The following is a 15,945-nucleotide window of genomic DNA, read 5'->3' on the forward strand; positions in this document are numbered from 1 at the left end:
TGACTCTGAGAACAGTTTCTGCAGAAAGAGAGTTTAAAAGGTAATCACATTGATGAGAGTTAGGGAGCAGGTAATGAAGGATTGAATACTTCTGTGCCACCACCTCTGATGGGTCTGTCCTGCTGGTGGGACAGGAGATACTCAGCGATGATGATGGAGAAGTCTGGGACGTTGGCTAAAAGGTATGATCCTCGAAGCATGACTATGTCAGACTGTTGCTGAACTAATCTGTGGGATTGCTCTCCTAATTTTGGAACAAGTCTTCAGATGTTAGTGAGGGTCGACTGAGCTTGATATGCATTTGAAGTGTCCGAATCCAATGCTGAGGTCAATACCAGGTGGTCCTATTCTTATATTTTTTTCAGAGCTTTGATACAACTGAATGGATTCCTGGGCCATTTCAGAGGGCAGTTAACAGTCAATGACAGTGGTGTGGGTCTGGAGTCATTTATAGGCCAAACCAGGTAAGATGACAGACTTCCTTCCCTAAAGAACATTAGTGAACCAGATTTGATTTCATCCGACAGTTTCATGTTCACCATGACTGATACTAGATTTTCATTCCAGAAGTATTTAGTTAATTAACTGAATTTAAATTCCCTAGCTGCCTTGGTGGGGTGGGTTTTGAATTCATATTCAAATGCTACTGTCCTAAACCCCCAACACCTGTGACCCTCCTAATATCACCCCACATCTGTTACTGTTGTAAACCCTACACAATTGCTACCGACCTAACCCACCCCACACACATGCTGCCCTCCTAAACTACCCTCCCTTGCACGAAGTAGCATTTACACCACAAACCCCCACCCCTTGCACTGTGACACACTCTGGGGCTGTCCCTCTAACACCCACCATTTATTAAGCTCTTCCTGCCCTTGAGCAACGTGAGCAATATTATAATAAAAGAAAAATACTGCAGATGCTGGAAATCAAATAAAAACAGAAAGTGCTGGAAATACTCAGCAGGTCTGACAACATCGATGGAGAGAGACGTAGCGTTAACCTTTCAGGTCTGTGACCTTTCATCAGAATTGGAAAAGGTTAGAAATGTATTAGGTTTTAAGCAAGTGCAGGGGGTGGGTGGGGGGGAGGAGGCGGGTAAGGGAGAGAACAAAAGCAAAGTTGTGTGATAGAGCAGAAGAGATTAAATGACAAATATGTCATGGGGCAAAGGGAGTGTTGATATCTGTGGTGAAGTACAAAGCAATAGTACAGCGAGAGTGTTAATGGCAGAATAATGAGCAGCTTTGTCCAAAAGCACAACATGAAAAACCAAGTTTAAGGTAGGCACATGGTTAAAAAACAAAATAATACCGTTTTTTTTAAAAAGGCCAGTCATGCTCTGAAATTGTTGAACTCAGTGTTGAGTCCGGAAGGCTGTAGAGCTGCTGCTTGAGCTTGCGTTGATGTTCACTAGAACTGTGGAGCAGGCCAAGGACAAAAATGTGGGCATGAGAGCAGTGTGGTGAGTTGAAATGGCAAGCAACCGGAAGCTCGGGGTCATGCTTTCAGACTGAGCAAAGCGGTCACCCAGTCTACGTTTGGTCTCCCCAGTGTAGAGGCGACCGCATTGCGAGCAGCAAATACAGTATACTAAATTGAAGGAAGTACAAGTAAATCGCTGCTTCACCTGAAAGGAGTTTTTGGGGCCTTGGATAGTGTGGAGAGAGGAGGTAAAAGGGCAGGTATTACACCTCTTGTGATTGCATGGGTAGGTGCTGTGGGAAGGGGACGAGGTGTCGGGGTAATGGAGGTGTTGACCAGGGTGTCGTGGAGGGAACAATCCCTTTGGAATGCTGTTAGGAGAGGGGAGGGAAAGATGTGTTTGGTGGTGGCATCACGCTGGAGGTGGCGGAAATGGCGGAAGATGATCCTTTTTGGATGTGGAGATGGGTAGGGTGGAAACTGAGGACATCGGGAACTCTGGCACGGTTCTGGAAGGGAGAGGAAGGAGTGAGGGCAAAAGTGCTGGAATTGGATCAGACACGGTTGAGGGCCCTGTCAACTGCAGTGGGGGGAATCCTTGGTTGAGGAAAAAGGAAGACATGTCAGAAGTGCTGTTGTGGGAGATTGCATTATCGGAACAGTTGCATCGGAGATGGAGGAACTAGGAGAATGGGATGGAGTCCTTACAGGAAGCAGGGTGTGAGGAAGTGTAGTCACGGTAGCCGTGGGAGTGGGCGGGCTTATAATGAATATTGGCGGACAGCCCATCCCCAGAGATGGAGACAGAGAAGTCAAGGAAAGGAAGGGAAGTCCTAGTTATGCCTGTCTTTTTGTGGTATATGTCAAAAATACCTTGTTCCAGTCCTACTCAGGCCCTCACCCTAAACTCTTTTTCCAGTACATTGATGACTGTATCGGTGCCATTTCCTGCTCTCGCCCTGAGCTGGAAAACTTCATCAACTTAGCTTCCAAGTTCCACCCATCTCTCACCTTTACACAGTCTATTACGGACACTTCCAGTGAATTGGGTGGCTGGCGGGAATGAGGCCCTTACTTGGGCATTAATTGCCCACTTAAGGGCCTCAACTGGCGGTGGGGCGGGAAGGCCAGTCACAATTCCCAACGTGGACCTAATTTTGGCCTAGGCTGGAAGGTGGTGAGATCTTCCCCTGCCACCATCCCACCCGATTATATGTTCTCCCTGCCTCCAAACCCGCTGCAGGGACGAGCATAAAATTCCCCCCTAACTCTTCTCTTGCCCACTGCCTTTCTCCTCCAGAGAACATTGAAATGGGTCCTGGAAGCTGAATCCCCACTTCACCACCATGAATCATCTAAAATCTTCCTCATCCCCTTGCCAAATTCCTCGTCATTGTCACCCTCCCTTCAGTCCCACCCTGGTCCTCTTCTCCCAAACTCCTTTATGCATCCTTTACCCATTACACTGCCCCTCTCCTCAGTTGCCATCTACTTCCTCCAAGGCAGTTACTATTTTAACACACACACAAAAAGAAGAAAGAATAAAACAGACATACAGTGAGAGAGAGCAAAATATTGGTTATTTGGTCAGCACAAAAGTTGTGCCTGATTTTCTGTTACTTTTTCCTGTGATTTCTATGACATTTTTACCATGATTAATAAATGATTTTTCCAAAATTTTACCATGACAGAATTGCAGCCCTACTAATTATACTGTAGTAACTGTAACAATTGAAGCTGTCAGTTTCCCAAGGGAACATTCACACTGTTCACATTTAACTATAGTGAATGGATACAATGCTGTATGTCTGAATGAGGTTCCCCATTTTTATTGTCACCAGTTTCTTTACTATTCTCTCCAGGGCCACTCACTGATCTTTTGATGCAAAGGCATATAACAGAGATCGGAAGGAACACTGGGCAGTGGCCACTTTTGAAAATTTTCTGCTCTGCTGATTTGTGATGGGACATCATTAAATGAGGATCACCAGTTCCTCTCTTAAGTGGCCATTCTTCATTTGTCTGGCTATGTGTGTGGAAGGCTTATTTGGCAGCTATGGATATCACAAGCAAGCCTGATGATACCGACAACAGACCTCATCACAATTTTCCAGCACACACCATTGAATAGTGAGCAGGAATGCCAACCCTTACTGATTTTGTTCCCGACTGATATCAGGAATGCTGAGGCTAATTGCAGCATTCTCATTGATACCAAGATCAGCTGTCTCAGCACACATCAGAACAAAAGAAATAAGTGCAGGAGCAGGCCATTCGGCCCCTAGAGCCTTTGCACCATTCAATAAGATCATGGCGGATCAGGAATTGAATCAGAGCCTTTACTGATCTGCATAACTTGGCACTATATGATATTGTGCATGCCACTGAACTAGCTTCTTAACCACATGGAGGGTTGGAGTGATCAATAGTCTGGAATGTTCCCAAACAACAACAACTTGCATTTATACAGTGCCTTTAACATAGTAAAACCTCCCAAAGTGCTTTACAGGAGAGTAATCAGACAAACAATGACACCAAGGACAGGTGACGAAAAGCTGGGTCAGTCAAAAGGGTAAGTGTTAAGCAGTATCTTAAAGGAAAAAAGATGTAGAGGCTAAAGGGAGTTCCAGAGCTGAGGGCCTAGCCAGCTGAAGGCACTGTCATCAATGGTGAGGTGAAGGAAATGGGGCATGCACTAAAGGCAAAAGTTGGAGGAATGCATAGATCTTGAAGGATTGTAAGATTGGAGGAGGTAACAGAGATAGGGAGGGAGTTGAATATGAAAAATTGACCACCATTGTGAGGACCCCATCCCCACAAGGACTACAGAGGTTCAAGAAGAAGGCTGACCAGCATCTTCTCAGAACAAGGGATGGGCAATAAATATGGCCTTACCATCATCACCCCCATCCGAAGAACAAATAAAAAATACTCTGGCACTTGTGAACTGCCCAAGTTGATAACAGAATTGATAAAGCCTGGGAGCAGGTCACCTGACCATGTTCTCAGCTCGGGAGATATCCAAATTCAGCTTGGAGGTAGCACAAAACAGGAATTCAACAGCATTGCAGTCAATGGAAAAGAAGTGAGTGTAAAACAGACTTCCAATTCATTATCACCCATTTTATGTTACTGCTCAATAAATTTATAGTTATAATATGTGCAGAGGAAAGGACCATTTTTTTTAAAAAAAGAAAATAAACCATGCCATGTGTTCTCACCTCTTTCTGTACATTTTTCTACATAGTTAAACTTATTGAGGCTGACAAGAACAAAAACCAACTCGGAAGTACAACATTCGATTCTTCCTAATAGCTTTACTCTCCATTTTAATGAATTGTAGAAAAGAATCTCATGAATAATGATCCACTTAACTGATCTCAGCACATTATTCTAAGAGGTTCACTCTATCTCCTATTCAAACTGAGCCCAAAATTCCAGGGAGGTTATTTTGCTAGTGCACGTGCAGTCAATTGGAACTTCCATCTGCCCTAGCCTCTGATTGGGGACTCCATCTAAAATCTTGGGGAAGGAGTCATCTGCATGGCTGAGGTTTGGGGTGAGGGTGGGGGAGGAGGGTCACCCTGAATCCTGGAATGTCAGAGCTGAGGAATAACTTTCCACTTTGAAGAGGAGACAGCCTAATGGGGGTACCACAAAAATGTGTCCTCCTAACCTGAGTCCCATTGGAGCAATTGTACCTAGCTTGCCCTTTCATGGCCTTTTCAAAAAATCATCCACAATCTCTGCTTTTGTCTCTTAAAATTCCTCCAAAATTAACCCAACCTAGTAGCTAAAACACAGTTTCTCTAAACTAGGGAGGAAAAGCTAAAATTCTAAGTCAGAAAAATGGTGGTGCCAAGAAAATGTGGAGAAAATATCCTGTCCAGAGATATGGAGCACAATCAGCTGAGGTAGAGTCTCATGTCATCCTGAGTCACCAGCAGTTGCCGAGCTGGGCCAACTATTTTAAGCAAAGTCAACAACTACATCTGCAGCAATAAAAATAGCCACCTTATCTGAAGATGAACATTGAATATTTCAGTCTACCTACATCACAAAGGGTCAAGCTTATTCTTCCAGCTACAATTGCCTTTCCAGCTCAAGAAAGCCACAGCATAAAAAATGAAAATTGCTTTGTGTTTTAAGTATGTTAGGAAAGATATAAAAATAATGAAATCCTGGTGAAACGGTGAGACTGAAGATTAAGAACTAAAGGTCACTGCACTCAAATTAACTGGATGGATTTATGTGATTCTGCATTAGATCGCCCAATAGAGCAACAAAAAAGCATGTAAGAAACATTTTACCAGAATAAAGTATTTCAGATCAACAACAACTTGCTTTTATGTAATGTAATAAAATGCCCTGAGCATTTCACAGAAGCATAATCTGCACAATTTCAAAGTTTGCAGATGATATGGAACTTGGAAGCATTGTGAACTGTGAGGAGGATAGTGGAGAACTCCAAAAGGACATAAGACAAGTTGGTGAAATGGACAGACAGGTGGCAGATGAAGTTCAATGCATAGAAATGTGAAGTGATTTAACTTGATAGGAATAACATGGAAAGACATTAGAGACATGGCTGCAGGATGACATGTATTGGGACTTGAATATTGAAGGGTACATGGCATTTGGGAAGGACAGGAAGCTAGGAAAAGGTGGAGAGCTGGCTCTGTTAATTAATGATGATATTAGCGCAGTAAAGAGGGATGACCTAAGTTCAGGAAACCAGGTTGTCGAAGCAGTTTGGGTAGAGATGAGAAATGATAAGGGGCAAGATGTCACTTGTGGGACTGGTGTACAGGCCACCTAATGTTAACCACAGTGTAGGACGGGGTATAAAGGAAGAAATAATGGCAGTCTGTCAGAAAGGTATGGCGATAATCATGGGGGATTTTAACCTACATATAGACTGAAAAAATCAGATGGGAAGAGGTAGCCTAGATGATGAGTACATACAATGTTTTCAGGATAATTTCTTGGAATAGTATGTCTGGGGCCAACCAGAGAGCAGGTTATCCTAGACCTGGTATTGTGCAACGAGATAGGATTAATTAAAGACCTCATAGTTAAGGCGCCCCTAGGTAGCAGCGATCATAATATGAATGAATTTTACATTAGTTTGAGGGAGAGAAGAGTGGGCCCAAGACCAGTATTTTAAACTTAAATAAGGGCAATTATTAGGGCATGACAGCAAGCTAAGAACAAAGAACAAAGAAAATTACAGCACAGGAACAGGCCCTTTGGCCCTCCAAGCCTGCGCCGATCCAGATTCTCTATCTAAACCTGTCGCCTATTTTCTAAGGGTCTGTATCTCTTTGCTTCCTGCCCATTCATGTATCTGTCTAGATACATGTTAAAAGACGCTATCGTGCCCGCGTCTACCACCTCCTCTGGCAACGCGTTCCAGGCACCCACCACCCTCTGCGTAAAGAACTTTCCACGCATATCCCCCCTAAACTTTTCCCCTCTCACTTTGAACTTGTGACCCCTAGTAATTGAATACCCCACTCTGGGAAAAAGCTTCTTGCTATCCACCCTGTCTATACCTCTCATGATTTTGCACACCTCAATCAGGTCCCCCCTCAACCTCCGTCTTTCTAATGAAAATAATCCTAATCTACTCAACCTCTAGCGCCCTCCATACCAGGCAACATCCTGGTGAACCTCCTCTGCACCCTCTCCAAAGCATCTACATCCTTTTGGTAATGTGGCGACCAGAACTGCACGCAGTATTCCAAATGTGGCCGAACCAACGTCTTATACAACTGTAACATAAACTGCCAACTCTTGTACTCAATACCCCGTCCGATGAAGGAAAGCATGCTGTATGCCTTCTTGACCACTCTATTGACCTGCGTTGCCACCTTCAGGGAACAATGGACCTGAACACCCAAATCTCTCTGGACATCAATTTTCCCCAGGACTTTCCATTTATTGGATAGTTCACTCTTGAATTGGATCTTCCAAAATGCATCACCTCGCATTTGCCCGGATTGAACTCCATCTGCCATTTCTCTGCCCAACTCTCCAATCTATCTATATTCTGCTGTATTCTCTGACAGTCCCCTTCACTATCTGCTACTCCACCAATCTTAGTGTCATCTGCAAACTTGATAATCAGACCACCTATACTTTCCTCCAAATCATTTATGTATATCACAAACAACAGTGGTCCCAGCACGGATCCCTGTGGAACACCACTGGTCACACGTCTCCATTTTGTGAAACTCCCTTCCACTGCTACTCTCTGTCTCCTGTTGCCCAGCCAGTTCTTTATCCATCTAGCTAGTACACCCTGGACCCCATGCGACTTCACTTTCTCCATCAACCTACCATGGGGAACCTTATCAAACGCCTTACTGAAGTCCATGTATATGACATCTACAGCCCTTCCCTCATCAATCAACTTTGTAACTTCCTCAAAGAATTCTATTAAGTTGGTAAGACATGACCTTCCCTGCACAAAACCATGTTGCCTATCACTGATAAGCCCATTTTCTTCCAAATGGGAATAGATCCTATCCCTCAGTATCTTCTCCAGCAGCTTCCCTACCACTGACGTCAGGCTCACCGGACTATAATTATCTGGATTATCCCTGCTACCCTTCTTAAACAAGGGAACAACATTAGCAATTCTCCAGTCCTCCGGGACCTCACCCGTGTTTAAGGATGCTGCAAAGATATCTGTTAAGGCCCCAGCTATTTCCTCTCTCGCTTCCCTCAGCAACCTGGGATAGATCCCATCCGGACCTGGGGACTTGTCCACCTTAATGCCTTTTAGAATACCCAACACTTCCTCCCTCCTTATGCCGACTTGACCTGGAGTAATCAAACATCTATCCCTAACCTCAACATCTGTCATGTCCCTCTCCTCGGTGAATACCGATGCAAAGTACTCGTTTAGAATCTCACCCATTTTCTCTGACTCCACGCATAATTTCCTCCTTTGTCCTTGAGTGGGCCAATCCTTTCTCTAGTTACCCTCTTGCTCCTTCTATATGAATAAAAGGCTTTGGGATATTCCTTAACCCTGTTTGCTAAAGATATTTCATGACCCCTTTTAGCCCTCTTAATTCCTCGTTTCAGATTGGTCCTACATTCCCGATATTCTTCCAAAGCTTCGTCTTTCTTCAGCCGCCTAGACCTTATGTATGCTTCCTTTTTCCTCTTAGCTAGTTTCACAATTTCACCTGTCATCCATGGTTCCCTAATCTTGCCATTTCTATCCCTCATTTTCACAGGAACATGTCGCTCCTGCACGCTAATCAACCTCTCTTTAAAAGCCTCCCACATATCAAATGTGGATTTATCTTCAAACAGCTGCTCCCAATCTACATTCCCCAGCTCCTGCCGAATTTTGGTATAGTTGGCCTTCCCCCAATTTAGCACTCTTCCTTTCGGACCACTCTCGTCTTTGTCCATGAGTATTCTAAAACTTACGGAATTGTGATCACTATTCCCAAAGTAGTCCCCTACTGAAACTTCAACCACCTGGCTGGGCTCATTCCCCAACACCAGGTCCAGTCTGGCCCCTTCCCGAGTTGGACTATTTACATACTGCTCTTGAAAACCCTCCTGGATGCTCCTTACAAGTTCTGCTCCATCTAGACCTCTAACACTAAGTGAATCCCAGTCAATGTTGGGAAAATTAAAATCTCCTATCACCACCACCCTGTTGCTCCTACATCTTTCCATAATCTGTTTACATATTTGTACCTCTATCTCCCGCTCGCTGTTGGGAGGCCTGTAGTACAGCCCCAACATTGTTACCGCACCCTTCCTATTTCTGAGTTCTGCCCATATTGCCTCACTGCTCGAGTCCTCCATAGTGCCCTCCTTCAGCACAGCTGTGATATCCTCTTTGACCAGTAATGCAACTCTTCCACCCCTTTTACCTCCCTCTCTATCCCGCCTGAAGCATTGATATCCTGGGATATTTAGTTGCCAATTGTGCCCTTCCCTCAACCAAGTCTCAGTAATAGCAATAACATCATACTCCCAGGTACTAATCCAAGCCCTAAGTTCATCTGCCTTACCTACTACACTTCTTGCATTAAAACAAATGCACCTCAGACCACCAGTCCCTTTGCGTTCATCATCTGCTCCCTGCCTACTCTTCCCCTTAGTCACGCTGACTTCATTATCTAGTTCCTTACAGGCTTTAGTTACTACCTCCTTACTGTCCACTGACCTCCTCATTTGGTTCCGATCCCCCTGCCACATTAGTTTAAACCCTCCCCAACAGCGTTAGCAAAAGCACCCCCAAGGACATTGGTTCCAGTCCGGCCCAGGTGTAGACCGTCCAATTTGTAATAGTCCCACCTCCCCGAGAACCGGTCCCAATGTCCCAAAAATCTGAACCCCTCCCTCCTGCACCATCTCTCAAGCCACGCATTCATCCTGACTATTCTTCCATTTCTACTCTGACTATCACGTGGCACTGGTAGCAATCCTGAGATTACTACCTCTGAGATCCTACTTTTTAACTTGGCTCCTAACTCCCTAAATTCTGCTTGTAGGACCTCATCCCGTTTTTTACCTATATCATTGGTGCCTATGTGCACAATGACAACTGGCTGTTCACCCTCCCCCTTCAGAATGTTCTGCAGCCGATCTGAGACATCCATGACCTGTGCACCTGGGAGGCAACATACCATTCGGGAGTCTCGTTTTCGACCACAGAACCGCCTATCTACTCCCCTTACAATCGAATCCCCTATGACTATAGCCCTTCCACTCTTTTTCCCGCCCTTCTGAACAGCAGAGCCAGCCACGGTGCCATGAACCTGGCTACTGCTGCCTTCCCCTGGTGAGCCATCTCCCCCAGCAGTATCCAAAACGGTATACCTGTTTTGGAGGGAGATGACCGCAGGGGACACCTGCTCTGCCTTCCTGCTCTTTCTCTGCCTTTTGGTCACCCATTTACTTTCTCCCTCAGCAATCCTCGTCTGCGGTGTGACCAATTCGCTAAACGTGCTATCCACGACCTCCTCAGCATCGCGGATGCTCCAAAGTGAGTCCAACCGCAGCTCCAGAGCCATCATGCGGTCTAACAAGAGCTGCAGCTGGACACACTTCCAGCACGTGAAGGAGTCAGGGACATCAGCCGTGTCCCTGAGCCCCCACATTCAGCAAGAGGAGCATAACACGGGTCTGAGATCTCCTGCCATTTTTAATCTTAAGCTTAACTTAGATAAATGAGAAAGGAACGAAAAGTTTTTACCAATCACACGAGAAAAAAAAAGAAATAAAAAAAGCCTTACCTTATCTACACACCACCGAGTCCTATTTTTTTGGTTAGAGGTGGAGGGCGGGTGGGAGACACTACAGGTGTAGTGCCTCGGGTTCAGCCGCAGCCCAAATATATAGGACTTACTTACCCATTTGCCACCTCGCTCTCCCTGTCGCTGCTGCAATATAGCTAGCTAAAGTAAACTGGCAAATTAGGTTAAGGGATAGGTCAATAGAGATGCAGTGGCAGACATTTAAGGGGATATTTCAGAATACACAGAATAGATACATTCCAATGAGAACGAAAAATTCCAAGGGGGGGGGGGTGGGGGAAGGGTAACATGCCATCCGTGGTTAACTAAAACAGTTAAAGATGGTTTCAAACTTAAAGAAAAAAGCATATAACTTTGCAAAGATGGGTGGCAGGTCAGAAGATCGGACAGAATATAAAAACAGCAAAGATTGACTAAATGATTGATAAGGAAGGTAAAATTAGAGTACGAGAGAAAACTAGCTAGAAATATAAAGACAGATAGTAAGAGTTTCTTTAGCTATTTAAAAAAGAAAAGAGTTAACAAAGTGAACGTTGGTGCTATAGAATGTGATTCTGGAGAATTAATAATGGATAATAAGGAGATGGCAGATGAAATGAACAGGTATTTTGCATCTGTCTTTACCATAGAGGATACAAGTAACATCCCAGAATTAGCTATAAGTCAGGAAATGGAAGGAAAGGAGGAACTTAAGAAAATTGCAATCACCAGGGAAGTGGTACTGAACAAATTGGTGGAGTTGCGGGTTGACAAGTCCCCGGGTCCTGATGGACTTCATCCTAGGGTCTTAAAAGAAGTGGCTAGTGAGATAGTTGATGCGTTAGTATTAATTTTCCAAAATTCCCTCGATTCGGGGAAGATTAGATTGGAAAATAGTGAATGTAATTCCTTTATTCAAAAAGGGAGGCAGACAGAAAGCAGGAAACTGCAGGCCAGTTAGCTTAACATCTGTCTGAGGGAAAATGCTAGAAACTATAATTAAAGACGATATAACAGGGCACTTAGAAAAGTTGAAGGTAACCAGGCAGAGTCAAGATGGTTTTGTTAAAGGGAAATCACGTTGAACCAATTTATTGGAGTTCTTTGAGGGAGTTACATCTGCTGTGGATGAAGGCGAACCGGTGGATGTATTGTAATTCGAGTTCCAGAAGGCATTTGATAAGGTGCCACATCAAAAGTTATTTCAAAACAAAAGCTCATGGAGTAGGGGATAACATATTGGCATGGATAGAAGATTGGCTAGCTAACAGGAAACAAAGAATAAGCATAAATGGGTCATTTTCTGGTTGGCAAGATGTAACCAGTGGTGTCAACGTTTTACAATTTATATAAGTGACTTAGATGAAGGGACCGAAGGTATGGTTGCTAAATTTGCTGATGACACAACGATAGGTAGGAAAGTAGGTTGTGAAGAGGAGGCTACAAAGGGATATAGATGGGTTAGGTTTGTGGGTAAAAATCTGGCAGGTAGAGTATGATGTGGGAAAATGCGAAGTTGTCCATTTTGGCAGGAAGAATAACAAAGAAGCATATTATCTAAATGGTGAGAGATTGCAGAGCTCTGAGATGCAGAGGGATCTGGGTGTCCTAGTGCATGAATCACAAAGTATGCAGGTTCAACACATAATCAGGAAAGCTAAAGAATGTTATTGTTTTTCGCAAAGGGAATTTAATACAAAAGTAGGGAGGTTATGCTTCAGCTATACAGGGCATTGGTGAAACCACATCTGGAGGACTGTGAACGGTATTGGTCTCCTTATTTAAGGACGGATGTAAATGCGTTGGAAGCATTTCAAAGAAGGTTTACTGGACTGATACCTGGAATGGGCGGGCTATCTTATGAGGAAAGATTGGATTGGCTAGGCTTGTATCCACTGGAATTTAGAAGAGTAAGAGGCGACTTGATTGAAACATACAAGATCCTGAGGGGTCTTGACAGGGTGAATGTGGGAAGGATGTTTCCTCTTGTGGGAGAATCTAGAACCAGGGGTCACTGTTTGAAAATAAGTTGGTTGCCCATTTAAGACAGAGATGAGGAGAAATGTTTTCTCTCAGAGGGTCGTGAATCTTTGGAACTGTCTTCCTCAAAAGGTGGTGGAAGCAGAGTCTTTGAATATGTTTAAGGCAGAGGTAGATAGATTCTTGAAAAAGAAAGGGGGTGAAAGGTTATCGGGGGTAGGTGGTAATATGGAGAAATCAGTTCAGCCATGAACTTATTGAATGGAGGAGCAGGCTCGAGGGGCCGAGTGGCCTACTCCTGCTCCTAATTCGTATAGTAGTATGTAGACAATATAAAATAAAGGGTACAAATCTAAAGGGGGTGCAGGAGTAGAGGCAACTAGGTTTTCATGTGCGTAAGTCATTGAAGGTGGCAGGACAGGTTGAGAGAACAGTTAATAAAGCATACAGTATCCTGGGCTTTATTAATAGGGGCATCGAATACACGAGCAAGGAAATTATTTCGAACTTGTATAAGTCACCAGTTCGGCCTCAGCTGGAGTATTGCATCCAGTTCTGGGCACCGCACTTTAAGAAAGATGTGAGGGCTTTGGAGAGAGTACAGAAAAGATTAACGAAAATTGTTCCAGGGACAAGGAACTTCAGTTGTGAAGATAGATTGGAGAAGTTAGGACTGTTTTCCCTGGAGAATAGAAGCTGAGAGGTGATTTGACAGAGATAGTCAAAATCATGAGGGGTATGGACAGAGTAAATATGGAGAAACTGTTCCCACACATGAAAGGATCGAGAACGAGAGAGCATATATTTAAAGTATTTGGTTAGAGAAGCAAAAATGACATGAGGAAAAACTTTTTTATGCAGTGAGTGGTTAAGGTCCAGAATGCACTGCCTGAGAGTGTGGTGGAGACAGGTTCTGTTGAAGAATTCAAAAGGGAGTTAGACTGTTAACTGAAAAGGAGGAATGTGCAGGGTTTTGGGGAGAAGGCGGGGAATGGAACTGAGTGATTTGCTCTTTTGGAGAGCTGGTGTGGACACGATGGGCTGAATGGCCTCTTTCTGCACTGTAACAATTCTGTGATTCCATTAAGACTTCTGCAGAGCTAACTATGGGGATTTGGAAGTGTTGGTATGTAGCACTGGCTTGCTCCAATTTAATATAAAGGTCAAAGAAGCATTACGTTCTGTGGGCATCTGGTATAGGGGTAGGGGTTAGGCAAGTGCAAACGGGATGGCAGTCTTACTGCCAATGTGTCACCTGCATTATCAATGCCTGTTTCCTCCGTATTATCCCCAGTACATCTAGAAAATATGATCTGATGAGTATCACTACTTCAACTTACTTCTAAGGAGCCCATGGACCCCGTTGAACCTGGTTTGTTGCGTGGCATGGTCCTGCTCCTGTCAGCAAGTTCAGACGCCAGAATGTGCCTCACTGAAGGGTGCTGTTTGATGGGTACACTCCGCGGGTGATTAAAAGTTCCATAAGGTTGATTTAAGTTAATGTTGATCTGATCGACTGAGGCAAAGTTAGGATAAATCTCTGACTCGGCTGGCTGGTTCCCAATGATATTGTGTCTGTTGTCATCCATATTGATGTTCAACTTGCTGTCCTCTTTGATGAAAGGCTTTAAGCTGACTGTGCGTCTTGGGAGAACCATGTAGTCACCTTCCAGTGGCTGCTCCTGTGCCCGTCTCCACTTCACATCCACTGGCTTCAAGGTGTTCTCTGTGCACAGATACAGTGTTCCCCTCAACTCACTGTTGGTTTCTTTTTTGGCTGGGTGCTCATTCAGCTCATTCATACCAGACATCATGTTGTGCAACTGATGCATAGGAGGCAACTGGACCAAGACATTTCCCGGTGGGATGTTTCCTGGAAGGGATGAGAAGTTCATTCCTTCACTGTTTATATTCAGTTTTTCATCTTCCTCGTCGTCCAGCGAAATGCGAGACAGTGTTCCAGTAATAGTTGCAGGATTGCAAGTGTTAACTTCCTTGAAGAGTACTGGGGATGCAGAAACAATAAAAGATTTATCAGTTCCCAACAAAATGCTTTACATCCTTTTCAGTCTGTTGTTTTATTAAGTTCATACTTCTAAATTGCTCTGAACTGGATTTACCTGGCTGAGTAGGTGGAGTTATGCAGTTTAGGTGTCAGCTACAGTTCAGCAATAACACTTTCACCTGAAAGTCAGAAGGTTGTAGGTTCACAGTCCCTCTCCAGAGACTTGAGCACATAATCCAGGCTGACTCCTCAGTGTGGCACTGAGGGAGTACTACAATGTCAGAGGTACTGTGTTTTTGATGAGATGTTAAATTGAGGCCCCGTCTGCCCTCTCATATGTACAAAAAGAGCACAGGAGATATTCCCAGTGTCCTGGTCAATATGTATCCCTCAGACAACATCACTAAAACAGATTATTTGGTTATTATCACATTGATGTTTGTAGAACCTTGCTGTGTGTAAATTGTCTGCTGCATGGCTGTAAAGCACTTTGGGATGGTCTGAGGTCCTGAAAGGTTCTATATAAATGCAAATCTTTCTATCTTATAAAAATTAAGATATTGTGTTGTACTGCTGGGTCTCCTGCATACAATGGGCTGAATTTAATGAGCCCGCCGCCTGGAGAAGGGCATTCTTCCCGCCCCATTGCAATTTACATAGGGGAAGTGTGGGTCGCCCTCAATCACGGGGTGGGGGTGGGAGGAGAGTTGCTAATTACAGCCTCAGATGACTCCAGAGCAGGTGATGGTGTCATATTTAAAAGCCTGCCAGCCCTGCATTCACTCCTGCCTTGGATTCATAGTCAGCCTGGTGCAGCCTACAACTTAGTCTGAACTGGTTCCTGTGCAGCTCCCCCGCCAATCCCACTGAGGGGAGACGGGGCAGAAGACGAAGGCTGAGGCAAGACACGGGGTGGCCCCACGGTTCAGTGACACCTCGCTGAAGATTCTCCTCCAGGCTGCAAGGGAAAGGCAGGAGTTTCTATTTCCCAGCAATGGCAAGAGGTCCTCCCACCTGACTGAGCAAGCCTAGGTGGAGACCGCAGAGGAGGTTAGTAGCTGTGGGGTCACACTGTGCAACTGGGTCCAGTGCAGGAAGAGGGTTAATGACCTCCTGCATTCTGCCAAGGTGAGTGTTCCATACCAATACGCGGGAAGGGTAGCAGCGCTGTGGCGTTAACTGAATGGCTAGGGTTTTGTCTCTTCCTGACAGATGCATGGCTGTCTCTCAGACACAGGCCACCTTCCTTCATCGCTCACC

General features: G+C 44.6%; 1 protein-coding gene across 1 annotated transcript in view; it reads right to left on the reverse strand.

Annotated features, from left to right (window-relative positions):
- LOC137347073 (adhesion G protein-coupled receptor B2-like) overlaps positions 1-15,945 on the reverse strand; it is a 1,240,702-nt gene that overhangs the window by 50,502 nt on the left and 1,174,255 nt on the right. The window contains exon 28 of the mRNA XM_068011112.1: positions 14,021-14,685. Within this exon, the coding sequence (XP_067867213.1) occupies positions 14,021-14,685 (665 nt within the window). The remainder of the gene's footprint in view (positions 1-14,020; positions 14,686-15,945) is intronic.

The sequence above is a fragment of the Heterodontus francisci genome, chromosome 31, assembly GCF_036365525.1.
Source record: "Heterodontus francisci isolate sHetFra1 chromosome 31, sHetFra1.hap1, whole genome shotgun sequence".
NCBI classification, from domain to species: Eukaryota; Metazoa; Chordata; class Chondrichthyes; order Heterodontiformes; family Heterodontidae; genus Heterodontus; species Heterodontus francisci.